Source organism: Oncorhynchus mykiss, chromosome 3, assembly GCF_057628025.1.
Source record: "Oncorhynchus mykiss isolate SJ-2025 chromosome 3, ASM5762802v1, whole genome shotgun sequence".
In the NCBI taxonomy this organism is placed as follows: Eukaryota; Metazoa; Chordata; class Actinopteri; order Salmoniformes; family Salmonidae; genus Oncorhynchus; species Oncorhynchus mykiss.
In genome coordinates this window covers 83,531,767-83,546,697 of record NC_143024.1, presented here as the reverse complement: position 1 = coordinate 83,546,697, position 14,931 = coordinate 83,531,767, and the positions used below count along the sequence as shown (strand labels likewise).

Genomic DNA, 14,931 nt, shown 5'->3' with positions numbered 1-14,931 from the left:
TGGTACAATACTGCACTGGCTTGGTACAATACTATACTGCACTGGCTTGGTACAACACTGCACTGGCTTGGTACAATACTGCACTGGCTTGGTACAATACTGCACTGGCTTGGTACAACACTGCACTGGCTTGGTACAATACTGCACTAGCTTGGTACAATACTGCACTGGCTTGGTACAATACTGCACTGGCTTGGTACAATACTATACTGCACTGGCTTGGTACAACACTGCACTGGCTTGGTACAATACTGCACTGGCTTGGTACAATACTGCACTGGCTTGGTACAACACTGCACTGGCTTGGTACAATACTGCACTGGCTTGGTACAATACTGCACTGGCTTGGTACAACACTGCACTGGCTTGGTACAATACTGCACTAGCTTGGTACAACACTGCACTGGCTTGGTACAACACTGCACTGGCTTGGTACAATACTGCACTGGCTTGGTACAATACTGCACTGGCTTGGTACAACACTGCACTGGCTTGGTACAACACTGCACTGGCTTGGTACAACACTGCACTGGCTTGGTACAATACTGCACTGGCTTGGTACAATACTATACTGCACTGGCTTGGTACAACACTGCACTGGCTTGGTACAATACTGCACTGGCTTGGTACAATACTGCACTGGCTTGGTACAACACTGCACTGGCTTGGTACAATACTGCACTAGCTTGGTACAATACTGCACTGGCTTGGTACAATACTGCACTGGCTTGGTAGGTATTTGAAGGTAAGGTGCTTTACTAACAAACAAAAATACATATAACTTTCCACAGTTAGTTCTTAAATGTATGAATACATTCCAAAATATATTTTGACCAAACTGCTGTAAACTGATCAAACTGCTGTAAAATCAAATTCTATTAGTTACATGTGCCGAATACAGGTATGACCTTACCGTGAAATACTTACTTACAAGCCTTAACCAACAATGCAGTTAAGAAAATATTTACTAAATAAACTAAAGTAAAATAAATAAGTAACACAATTACATAACAATAATGAGACTATATACAGGGGGTACCGGAACCGAGTCAATGTCCGGGGTTACAGGTTCGTCGAGGTAATTTTTACATGTAGGTAAGGGCAAAGTGACTATGCATAGATAATAAACAGCAAGTACCAGCAGTGTAAAAATGAACTGGCCAAACTGCTGTATGTGTGTTCCTTTCCAGCCATGCTGTGTGAGAGCAGACTATGGAGTATGACCTACTGTAGTGACCAGGATAGACTGGACCCTCTCCCCCCTATAATAGAGCCCCCCAGGATGAGCGTGAAGGCTGGGTCAGAGCCGACTGCAGCCACCCTGGTTCAGGCCTCTCCAGGCCAGCCAAGCAGAAATGGAGTGCTCCAAAGCCAGAGGCCCTCCCAGGCGAGTGCCCAAATCCAGCCCCAGGCTTTATCTCCACCGCGGGACCTGCATTCCCAGAGGCCCCATCCTGACAGACACATCTCCCCAGAGATGGAGATCCCTGGGCAGGCTTGTTCCGGTGGCGAGGTCCCCTTCCTGGTGCCCTCCTTCTGTCAGAGCATCTGTCAGAACTACAGCGACCTCCACATGGGGGGGACCAGGTGCTGCCTCTCGGCCCACAATGGGGAGGTCCTGCGATGTAGCGACAACCAAGCCAACATTCCTGTGACGTACCCCCGACCGCAGAAGACTCTCCCCCAGATCGGGCCACTGAAGACAGGCTTCTGCGTCCTCTCCAGTGGGGCTCATGCACGGGGTCCTCCCGCTGGAGGGTGGGGAGCGGCCACGACCGGAGCGTCCTTTTTCAGGGGCTCGAGGGGCCACTCTCTAACGCGCAGCTCAACCGCTACCTGGAGAACAAGAGACTGGACCTGTAACAACAGTACATGCTGGAGAACATGGTCCATGATTGGGGCTGTGGTGAGGGCTTGCCCTGCCCTCTGCTGGCCTCAGAGTTGATTCTTACCAGCCTGGATCAGATCACCCTGCAGCTGAGCCGTGAGGGCCATCTGGAAGCGGGCCGGGCCAAAGACATGGTGCTCAGCTGCCTACTGAGGGTGGCCAGCGGCCTGCAGTCCAGTGAGATCAGTACTCCCCTACTCCAGATCTCCATGGATCTGCAGCTCCCCACTGATACTGCTACTGGTGCTGCTGCTAGTGGTGCTAGTGCTACATCTACTACTACTGGTGCTGCTGCTAGTGGTGCTAATGCTACATCTACTACTACTGGTGCTGCTGCTAGTGGTGCTAGTGCTACATCTACTACTACTGATGCTGCTGCTAGTGGTGCTAGTGCTACATCTACTACTACTGGTGCTAGTGCTACATCTACTGCTACTGGTGCTGCTGCTAGTGGTGCTAGTGCTACATCTACTACTACTGGTGCTGCTGCTAGTGGTGCTACTGCTACATCTACTACTACTGGTGCTGCTGCTAGTGGTGCTAATGCTACATCTACTACTACTGGTGCTGCTGCTAGTGGTGCTAGTGCTACATCTACTACTACTGGTGCTGCTGCTAGTGGTGCTACTGCTACATCTACTACTACTGGTGCTGCTACTACTGGTGCTAGTGCTACATCTACTACTACTGGTGCTGCTGCTAGTGGTGCTACTGCTACATCTACTACTACTGGTGCTGCTGCTAGTGGTGCTAATGCTACATCTACTACTACTGGTGCTGCTGCTAGTGGTGCTAATGCTACATCTACTGTTATGGGTGTAAGATGGCACAGTGATGCCATCTGTTGGTAAATGTTCATTACTGCAACTCTTGTGTTTTACCGGGGTGCTTGAGATACCCGGATGCGTTGTGATGTACTGAACAAGACTGGTTACTCGCATCAATGCCTCTGTCTCGTCATTTAGCATTCAAACATCTACTACTACTGATGCTGCTGCTAGTGGTGCTAGTGCTACATCTACTACTACTGGTGCTGCTGCTAGTGGTGCTAATGCTACATCTACTACTACTGGTGCTGCTGCTAGTGGTGCTAATGCTACATCTACTACTACTGATGCTGCTGCTAGTGGTGCTAGTGCTACATCTACTACTACTGGTGCTGCTGCTAGTGGTGCTACTGCTACATCTACTACTACTGGTGCTGCTGCTAGTGGTGCTAGTGCTACATCTACTACTACTGGTGCTGCTGCTAGTGGTGCTAGTGCTACATCTACTACTACTGGTGCTACTGCTAGTGGTGCTACTGCTACATCTACTACTACTGGTGCTACTGCTACATCTACTACTACTGGTGCTGCTGCTAGTGGTGCTAATGCTACATCTACTACTACTGGTGCTGCTGCTAGTGGTGCTACTGCTACATCTACTACTACTGGTGCTGCTGCTAGTGGTGCTACTGCTACATCTACTACTACTGGTGCTGCTGCTAGTGGTGCTAGTGCTACATCTACTACTACTGGTGCTACTGCTAGTGGTGCTACTGCTACATCTACTACTACTGGTGCTACTGCTACATCTACTACTACTGGTGCTGCTGCTAGTGGTGCTAATGCTACATCTACTACTACTGGTGCTGCTGCTACTGGTGCTACTGCTACATCTACTACTACTGGTGCTGCTGCTAGTGGTGCTACTGCTACATCTACTACTACTGGTGCTGCTGCTAGTGGTGCTACTGCTACATCTACTACTACTGGTGCTGCTGCTAGTGGTGCTAATGCTACATCTACTACTACTGGTGCTGCTGCTAGTGGTGCTAGTGCTACATCTACTACTACTGGTGCTGCTGCTAGTGGTGCTAATGCTACATCTACTACTACTGGTGCTGCTGCTAGTGGTGCTAGTGCTACATCTACTACTACTGGTGCTGCTGCTAGTGGTGCTAGTGCTACATCTACTACTACTGATGCTGCTGCTAGTGGTGCTACTGCTACATCTACTACTACTGGTGCTGCTGCTAGTGGTGCTAATGCTACATCTACTACTACTGGTGCTGCTGCTAGTGGTGCTAGTGCTACATCTACTACTACTGGTGCTGCTGCTAGTGGTGCTAGTGCTACATCTACTACTACTGGTGCTGCTGCTAGTGGTGCTAGTGCTACATCTACTACTACTGGTGCTGCTGCTAGTGGTGCTAGTGCTACATATACTACTACTGGTGCTGCTGCTAGTGGTGCTAGTGCTATATCTACTACTACTGATGCTGCTGCTAGTGGTGCTAGTGCTACATCTACTACTACTGATGCTGCTGCTAGTGGTGCTAATGCTACATCTACTACTACTGGTGCTGCTGCTAGTGGTGCTAGTGCTACATCTACTACTATTGGTGCTGCTGCTAGTGGTGCTAATGCTACATCTACTACTACTGGTGCTGCTGCTAGTGGTGCTAGTGCTACATCTACTACTACTGGTGCTGCTGCTAGTGGTGCTAATGCTACATCTACTACTACTGGTGCTGCTGCTAGTGGTGCTAGTGCTACATCTACTACTACTGGTGCTGCTGCTAGTGGTGCTAGTGCTACATCTACTACTACTGGTGCTGCTGCTAGTGGTGCTAGTGCTACATCTACTACTACTGGTGCTGCTGCTAGTGGTGCTAGTGCTACATCTACTACTACTGGTGCTGCTGCTAGTGGTGCTAGTGCTACATCTACTACTACTGGTGCTGCTGCTAGTGGTGCTAGTGCTACATATACTACTACTGGTGCTGCTGCTAGTGGTGCTAGTGCTATATCTACTACTACTGATGCTGCTGCTAGTGGTGCTAGTGCTACATCTACTACTACTGATGCTGCTGCTAGTGGTGCTAATGCTACATCTACTACTACTGGTGCTGCTGCTAGTGGTGCTAGTGCTACATCTACTACTACTGGTGCTGCTGCTAGTGGTGCTAATGCTACATCTACTACTACTGGTGCTGCTGCTAGTGGTGCTAGTGCTACATCTACTACTACTGGTGCTGCTGCTAGTGGTGCTAGTGCTACATCTACTACTACTGGTGCTGCTGCTAGTGGTGCTAGTGCTACATCTACTACTACTGGTGCTGCTGCTAGTGGTGCTAGTGCTACATCTACTACTACTGGTGCTGCTGCTAGTGGTGCTAGTGCTACATCTACTACTACTGGTGCTGCTGCTAGTGGTGCCTTGTGCTACATCTACTACTACTGGTGCTGCTGCTAGTGGTGCTAGTGCTACATCTACTACTACTGGTGCTGCTGCTAGTGGTGCTAGTGCTACATCTACTACTACTGGTGCTGCTGCTAGTGGTGCTAATGCTACATCTACTGCTACTGGTGCTAGTGCTACATCTACTACTACTGGTGCTAATGCTACATCTACTACTACTGATGCTGTTGCTAGTGGTGCTACTGCTACATCTACTACTACTGGTGCTGCTGCTAGTGGTGCTAGTGCTACATCTACTACTACTGGTGCTGCTGCTAGTGGTGCTAGTGCTACATCTACTACTACTGGTGCTAGTGCTACATCTACTACTACTGGTGCTGCTGCTAGTGGTGCTAATGCTACATCTACTACTACTGGTGCTGCTGCTAGTGGTGCTAGTGCTACATCTACTACTACTGATGCTGCTGCTAGTGGTGCTAGTGCTACATCTACTACTACTGGTGCTGCTGCTAGTGGTGCTAGTGTAACGGATGTGAAACGGCTAGCTTAGTTAGCGGTGGTGCGCGCTAAATAGCGTTTCAATCGGTGACGTCACTTGCTCTGAGACCTTGAAGTAGTAGTTCCCCTTGCTCTGCAAGGGCCGCGGCTTTTGTGGAGCGATGGGTAACGATGCTTCGAGGGTGACTGTTGTTGATGTGTGCAGAGGGTCCCTGGTTCACGCCCGGGTATGGGCGAGGGGACGGGGTAAAGTTATAGTGCTACATTTAATACTACTGATGCTGCTGCTAGTAGTGCTACTGCTACATCTACTACTACTGATGCTGCTGCTGGTGGTGCTACTGCTACATCTACTACTACTGGTGCTGCTGCTAGTGGTGCTAGTGCTACATCTACTACTACTGGTGCTGCTGCTAGTGGTGCTAGTGCTACATCTACTACTACTGGTGCTGCTGCTAGTGGTGCTAATGCTACATCTACTACTACTGGTGCTGCTGCTAGTGGTGCTAGTGCTACATCTACTACTACTGATGCTGCTGCTAGTGGTGCTAATGCTACATCTACTACTACTGGTGCTGCTGCTAGTGGTGCTACTGCTACATCTACTACTACTGGTGCTGCTGCTAGTGGTGCTAGTGCTACATCTACTACTACTGGTGCTGCTGCTAGTGGTGCTAGTGCTACATCTACTACTACTGGTGCTGCTGCTAGTGGTGCTAATGCTACATCTACTACTACTGGTGCTGCTGCTAGTGGTGCTAGTGCTACATCTACTACTACTGGTGCTGCTGCTAGTGGTGCTAGTGCTACATCTACTACTACTGATGCTGCTGCTAGTGGTGCTAGTGCTACATTTAATACTACTGATGCTGCTGCTAGTGGTGCTACTGCTACATCTACTACTACTGGTGCTGCTGCTAGTGGTGCTAGTGCTACATCTACTACTACTGGTGCTGCTGCTAGTGGTGCTAGTGCTACATCTACTACTACTGATGCTGCTGCTAGTGGTGCTAGTGCTACATCTACTACTACTGGTGCTGCTGCTAGTGGTGCTAGTGCTACATCTACTACTACTGGTGCTGCTGCTAGTGGTGCTACTGCTACATCTACTACTACTGGTGCTGCTGCTAGTGGTGCTAGTGCTACATCTACTACTACTGGTGCTGCTGCTAGTGGTGCTAGTGCTACATCTACTACTACTGGTGCTGCTGCTAGTGGTGCTAATGCTACATCTACTACTACTGATGCTGCTGCTAGTGGTGCTAGTGCTACATCTACTACTACTGGTGCTGCTGCTAGTGGTGCTACTGCTACATCTACTACTACTGGTGCTGCTGCTAGTGGTGCTACTGCTACATCTACTACTACTGGTGCTGATGCTAGTGGTGCTAGTGCTACATCTACTACTACTGGTGCTGCTGCTAGTGGTGCTACTGCTACATCTACTACTACTGGTGCTGCTGCTAGTGGTGCTACTGCTACATCTACTACTACTGGTGCTGATGCTAGTGGTGCTAGTGCTACATCTACTACTACTGGTGCTGCTGCTAGTGGTGCTAGTGCTACATCTACTACTACTGGTGCTGCTGCTAGTGGTGCTAATGCTACATCTACTACTACAGGTGCTGCTGCTAGTGGTGCTACTGCTACATCTACTACTACTGGTGCTGCTGCTACTGGTGCTAGTGCTACATCTACTACTACTGGTGCTGCTGCTAGTGGTGCTAATGCTACATCTACTACTACTGGTGCTGCTGCTAGTGGTGCTAGTGCTACATCTACTACTACTGGTGCTGCTGCTAGTGGTGCTAGTGCTACATCTACTACTACTGGTGCTGCTGCTAGTGGTGCTAGTGCTACATCTACTACTACTGGTGCTGCTGCTAGTGGTGCTAATGCTACATCTACTACTACTGGTGCTGCTGCTAGTGGTGCTACTGCTACATCTACTACTACTGGTGCTGCTGCTAGTGGTGCTACTGCTACATCTACTACTACTGGTGCTAGTGCTACATCTACTACTACTGATGCTGCTGCTAGTGGTGCTAGTGCTACATCTACTACTACTGGTGCTGCTGCTAGTGGTGCTAGTGCTACATCTACTACTACTGATGCTGCTGCTAGTGGTGCTAGTGCTACATCTACTACTACTGGTGCTAGTGCTACATCTACTACTACTGGTGCTGCTGCTAGTGGTGCTAGTGCTACATCTACTACTACTGGTGCTGCTGCTAGTGGTGCTAGTGCTACATCTACTACTACTGGTGCTGCTGCTAGTGGTGCTAGTGCTACATCTACTACTACTGATGCTGCTGCTAGTGGTGCTAGTGCTACATCTACTACTACTGGTGCTGCTGCTAGTGGTGCTACTGCTACATCTACTACTACTGGTGCTGCTGCTAGTGGTGCTACTGCTACATCTACTACTACTGGTGCTGATGCTAGTGGTGCTAGTGCTACATCTACTACTACTGGTGCTGCTGCTAGTGGTGCTAGTGCTACATCTACTACTACTGGTGCTGCTGCTAGTGGTGCTAATGCTACATCTACTACTACAGGTGCTGCTGCTAGTGGTGCTACTGCTACATCTACTACTACTGGTGCTGCTGCTACTGGTGCTAGTGCTACATCTACTACTACTGGTGCTGCTGCTAGTGGTGCTAATGCTACATCTACTACTACTGGTGCTGCTGCTAGTGGTGCTAGTGCTACATCTACTACTACTGGTGCTGCTGCTAGTGGTGCTAGTGCTACATCTACTACTACTGGTGCTGCTGCTAGTGGTGCTAGTGCTACATCTACTACTACTGGTGCTGCTGCTAGTGGTGCTAATGCTACATCTACTACTACTGGTGCTGCTGCTAGTGGTGCTACTGCTACATCTACTACTACTGGTGCTGCTGCTAGTGGTGCTACTGCTACATCTACTACTACTGGTGCTAGTGCTACATCTACTACTACTGATGCTGCTGCTAGTGGTGCTAGTGCTACATCTACTACTACTGGTGCTGCTGCTAGTGGTGCTAGTGCTACATCTACTACTACTGATGCTGCTGCTAGTGGTGCTAGTGCTACATCTACTACTACTGGTGCTAGTGCTACATCTACTACTACTGGTGCTGCTGCTAGTGGTGCTAGTGCTACATCTACTACTACTGGTGCTGCTGCTAGTGGTGCTAGTGCTACATCTACTACTACTGGTGCTGCTGCTAGTGGTGCTAGTGCTACATCTACTACTACTGATGCTGCTGCTAGTGGTGCTAGTGCTACATCTACTACTACTGGTGGTGCTGCTAGTGGTGCTACTGCTACATCTACTACTACTGGTGCTGCTGCTAGTGGTGCTACTGCTACATCTACTACTACTGGTGCTGCTGCTAGTGGTGCTAATGCTACATCTACTACTACTGGTGCTGCTGCTAGTGGTGCTAATGCTACATCTACTACTACTGGTGCTGCTGCTAGTGGTGCTACTGCTACATCTACTACTACTGGTGCTGCTGCTAGTGGTGCTACTGCTACATCTACTGCTACTGGTGCTGCTGCTAGTGGTGCTACTGCTACATCTACTTCTACTGTTGCTAGTGGTGCTAGTGCTACATCTACTACTACTGGTGCTGCTGCTAGTGGTGCTAGTGCTACATCTACTACTACTGGTGCTGCTGCTAGTGGTGCTAGTGCTACCTCTACTTCTACTGTTGCTATTATTGCAGGGGGCCCAGCAGCAACACCTCAGGGACCTCTCAGCTCTACAATTGACCCCCAAGTTAAAAACATCCTTTAACCCCTGACCCCTGAAACAACTGGACTCAGACACCACCTTGCTACAGAGATCAAACTAACACTTGACTCATCTGTCATCCAGTACTAGACAGGTTCACTCTCCTCCCCCTAGCTTTAAAGTCTGAACATCTTATTATTTCTTATTCTTAGTTTTCTACCTTCACTCAGGTTCTCCCTTTCTCCTCTCAGTACATACCGTTCTGGGGAAATGAAACAGCTTTCAAACAGCTGCAGTGATATAAATAGATGGACATTCAGGTGGAAACTGTGGTTGAGAGGAAAGACGTCTGCACTGTTCTCATGTTTTCATAAAGAGAACAGTAAAATTGTATGTAATGTTATTGTCTCGTCATTTTAGTGCAAAATCAATAAACATGTTGATCACACAAATGTCAGCAACACTGATGTGCTCCCAGTACAGCACATCCTTCCCAATAGATTATCGTGAAAGTACAGTACACTGAAGTGGTCCTGTGGTGATATAACATTTGAGTGGTCAAAGATATGGAGAAAACACTCGCAGCCCTTCAGTGAATGTCCAGATAGGTTTCACAACCATCTCGATACGTTGTAAAGAATTTCAGGGTAGTTTTACGGCACATTAAAACTATGTTCTATGTAGGCTGTATCTGTAGCTGAGTAAGTAGTGAAGTGTGCTCTGCCATCTGCACTTTTTTAAGCTACCACAAGAGGGGAGCAGAGAGGTGTATCCCAGCAGGACTGGCAGATGCCAGGCCAAATTTTTCCTTCTCTGTCTTATAGTATGTTGCCTCTCCTCTGTCTCTCTCTCTCGCACTCTCTTGCCCGCTCTTTTTATTTTGCGCACTCTCTCTCTCATGCAGCTTCTTCCCCTCTATCCCAGTCCTTCTCTCTCTCCCTCCCTCTCTCTTTCTACATCTCTCTCCCAGTCATCCTCTTACACTCTCTCGGTCTTTCTGTCTCCTGTCCTACCCATCTCCTTGAAGCCATACAGTTAATGGGTCATTATATTCCATTCCCTATCGTCTGCCGCCAATGATGTCATCACGACCAAGTCTTAAACATACTGTACTGAGTGTCTGTCTGTCTCTGTATGTCTGTATGTCTGTCTGTACGTAATTCTTTGTGTGTGTGTGTATCTGTGCATATGTACTGGGTGTCTGTGTGTGAGTATATGTACATGTTTGTGTTTGCACCTGTGTGTGTGTGTGTTTGTACCTGTGTGTGCACCTGTGTGTTTGTACCTGTGTGTGTGTGTCTATGCTTTCACTTCCTCCACATTGCCTGAGACAGGTGAAAGATAAGAATCTCAGCTCACCATGGTTATACTTTTGGCGCAGCTGCTGACACGTCCCACATGAACCAAAGAAAAACAGAACCACCTGCATTTGAACATCAGTGAGACCCAGCGCTACATGTTTATTTATCCACATTTCCTTCGATTTGAAGGGACCGCCACACCATTTGCCCTTCTGAGCCAGGGTTTGATCCACTTCCTTGTTTCTTGTCCAAACACACAGCCACGGGAGGAAACTGTGTTTACAGAGCAGAGCACTGCAGTTGAGGCCAGCGTGAAGTCTCAAGGCCGTGGAGACACATGTTCAGTTTTTCTGCTTTCATCTAGCTCCATCAGCCTAGGTACTAGTTAAAAGAATCCAGTCCAGTCAGATCCAAACAAAAACACACATGTAAATATGATTCACACACACTGCACTGACAGCCCCCACAGTTTGAGCATATCCAAACAAACTGATTTCCAGAGACCTTGAAAGAAAATTAAAAACAGGCATTGTTTTTCCAGCTGAGGTTTGAGTTAGAAGAGATGGCTGGGGCTTTAACTCTTCCAGACCTAGTGGGCTTGTACATAAAACCACTTCCACTCCATTGCATAAAACACAAAAAAAACCTGCATTCAAACTGGTTTCAATGACATCCAGCTTAGGGTTTAATAGAGATTTCCAAATGATAATAAAGCTTGGCTGTCAGCTACACCATTCCTCCCATCTTTTTGACATAATCAGGACACACTGAATATGCATAAACAACGTAAATAGATGGGGGGGTGCTGGAAAAGTACATTCAACTTTCATAATAACAAAGAACAAATATGTGTGCGTGAGGGTATAGACTCATATAGCCAAAAGGGCTGAGAAATGTCAGGACAATTTGCTCTAGTGTAAATGAACATAGATGATGGAACATATTCCCTTTTGTTTACGCGATGAAGCGCTAAGGGTATAGCAAATATTTACCATCTACAGGTAAATATAATGATAATTGTCGTGAAATTCTTCTGAAAGATCAGGTTTTCATTTTGCTATGGGCTATTGTATAATATTTCATAGCATTAACAAAACGTGACACATTAAAATTAGTAGATTATGAATATCGTAAGTCTTCCTCATTCTACATCCTCTTGACATCGAACTCTGAGTCCTGGGACTGCAAGTCTTCCTCATTCTACATCCTCTTGACATGGAACTCTGAGTCCTGGGACTGCAAGTCTTCCTAGATCCCCTTGACCTGGAGACTCTGCTCTCCCAACACATCTCACTTCCTCCAATATCTCCACCAATTTAATAAGGACATACTTCTGTATCTCTGAAATGTTGTAAAGACATTTGTAAGAAGAATATTTTGTTGACACTGTATGGACATTTTGGGTTTTTAAAGAGAGAACTAAAGTATGACATATACAACAGAGCCTAACAGACAAGATTGTGATGGCAAATATATGGAGTGAAATCACAGGACTTAATACACCACTTCAATCATGTCCTGTATTCTAGTGGTTTCAATGATTGACTTCAAGACCTACAATGCACGTTAACTTCTTATGGTCTAGGGGACGGTTGTGTCCCACTTGGGCAAAAAACAGGGAAAATGCAGCGCGGCAAATAAATAAAAAATGATATAAAAATCAAACAAATCAAGCTACACTCGTGAATCCAGCCAACATGTCAGATTTTAAAAAGGCTTTTCGGCGAAAGCATAAGAAGCTATTATCTGATGATAGCACAATAGTAAACAAAGAGGGTAGCATATTTCAACCCTGCAGGCGCTACACAAAACGCAGAAATAAAATATAAAACATGCATTACTTTTGACGAGCTTTTTTTGTTGGCACTACAATATGTCCCATAAACATCACAATTGGTCCTTTTGTTCGATTAATTCCGTCCATATATATCCAAATGTCAATTTATAAAGCGTGTTTGATACAGAAAAAAACTGCTTCCAAAATGCGCAACGTCCCTACAAAATATTTCAAAAAGTTGTCTATAAACTTTGCCAAAATATTTCAAACTACTTTTGTAATACAACTTTAGGTATTTTTAAATGTTAATAATCAATCAAATTATAGACGGGTCTATCTGTGTTCAATACAGGAATTTTCATATCTGATCCATAGTCTTCTGATTAATGAATTATTTACTTTACCTCACGTTAGTCTCATTCCAAACGTCGTAAATTGTTGGTTATCTGCACGAACACAGTCTTCACTTATGAGTCATCCATACATCAATTGTCTTAAATCGTTTATTTATTACTAACTAAGTAATTCACAGAAATGCATAAACAAACAAACAAGGTAAATGTGGTTACATAAAATGAGAATGTGCCCTAGTGGGTTAAACCGGCATGGCGGCTTGTTAGACAAAAGGGGAAGTGGGGGTCGACTAAGAAGTCACTACAGAGTGATAACTATAATTGAAATGCTAATCCTTTGCACATGAACGCTCACTCATTCGGGAGCAATTGCAATCAATATATATATTTACGCTCAGTGTGTCGTCTTGATCTCTGGTGCAAAGTCTCTCTCCCTCTCTCTCTCTGTCGTGGTTATAGTGGATAGTTCAGTGACATTCATTAATTTTGTTATAGAATGGATGTTTCGGTGGTTGTCGTTCTTCGCGTTCAATGATACCGAATTCCTAGCTGCAGACTAGTAATTAATATCAAAGACTTGTTCTTATTCTGTTGGTATTGATAGTCTAAGAGTTTAACTTCTTGACGCTACCCATCCCTTAAGCGGGATAATTGTCATCAGCAACCGCTGAATAGCATAGCGCCACAGTCAAATAATATTACTATAAATATTCATATTCATGAAATCACAAGTGTGATATTGCAAAACACAGCTTAGCCTTTTGTTAATACACCTGTCGTCTCAGATTTTGAAATTATGCTTTACAGCGAAAGCAATCCAAGCGTTTGTGTAAGTTTATCGATAGCACAGGAAAACATTATGTACACTAAGCATTAAGTAGCTAGGTCACGAAAATCAGAAAAGCAATCAAATGAATCGTTTACCTTTAATGATATTCGGATGTTTCCACTCACAAGACTCCCAGTTACACAACAAATGTTCCTTTTGTTCCATAAAGATGATTTTTTATATCCAAATATCGCATTATGTTCAGAAATTGCATTACGTTGCCGCGTTATGTTCAGAAATCCACAGGAAAGAGCGGTCACGACAACGCAGACGAAAATTCCAAATAATATCCATAATGTCCACAGAAACATCTCAAACGTTTTTTATAATCAATCCTCAGGTTGTTTTTAAAATATATATTCAATAATATATCAACTGTGAGTGTAGGTTTTTCAATAGGACCGGGAGGAACAATGGCCGGGTTACTCTGTTATGCAAAACTCACTCTGAGAGCCCCCACCTATCCACTTACGCAATGTGATCTTTCTCGCTAATTTTTCAAAATAAAAGCCTGAAACTATGTGTAAAGACCGTTGACACCTTAGGGAAGCCATCGAAAAATGAATCTGGTTGATATCCCTTTAAATGGAGGATAGGCATGCATAGGAACAGAGAGGTTTCAAAATAAGAGGCACTTCCTGATTGGATTTTCCTCAGGTTTTCGCCTGCAATATCAGTTCTGTTATACTCACAGACAATATTTTGACAGTTTTGGAAACTTTAGAGTGTTTTCTATCCTAGTCTGACAATTACATTACAAGTTTCTGGGGCTGAGTAATAGGCAGTTTCAAATGGGTAAGTTTTTTAGCCAAAAACAAAAAAAACTCCCCCTACACGCAAAAGGTTAACCATGTGGTATGGTTAAAAGATTCAGCAATGGTCTACAACCTTTGTACTCTCCTAATGGAGAAAAAAATGGTCTGCAACCTTTAGCCATCTCGTAATTAAGGTAAGCTCGGTCTGGTGATAATTTCTCAAAGTTGGGTTTTATTCGGAGTGGCAGTAAAGGGCTGTCCCAGGATGTCTGACCCTAACTGGGCTCAGGGGCGGTCCTCTGATTTAGTTCACTCCAATCCCCTTTTTGAGTTTTCCTTCATTAAACAGTCCAAAATCATATTACACAATTTACAAACAGTATCATACTCACTCATTCATCTTACTCATTCACTGTTCTGTGAAGGGAGTAGTACACAGCGTTGTACAAGATTTTCAGTTTCTTGGCAATTTCTCGCATGGAATAGTCTTCAATTCTCAGAAGAAGAATAGAATGATGAGTTTCAGAAGAAAGTTCTTTGTTTCTGGCCATTGAGGATAGGAAACACTGTCACCACTGATAAATCTAGGATCATCGAGAATTTCAATAAAGCACCGTTTTACG

General features: G+C 45.5%; 1 protein-coding gene across 1 annotated transcript in view; it reads left to right on the top strand.

Annotated features, from left to right (window-relative positions):
* The first annotated feature begins 1,192 nt into the window (after window positions 1-1,192).
* Window positions 1,193-14,931, top strand: part of LOC110504652 (TLR adapter interacting with SLC15A4 on the lysosome) — a 40,022-nt gene continuing 26,283 nt past the window's right edge. Inside the window, 2 exon segments of the mRNA XM_090230602.1 lie at window positions 1,193-1,627; window positions 1,630-2,131. Of these exon segments, the coding sequence (XP_090086728.1) occupies window positions 1,193-1,627; window positions 1,630-2,131 (937 nt within the window).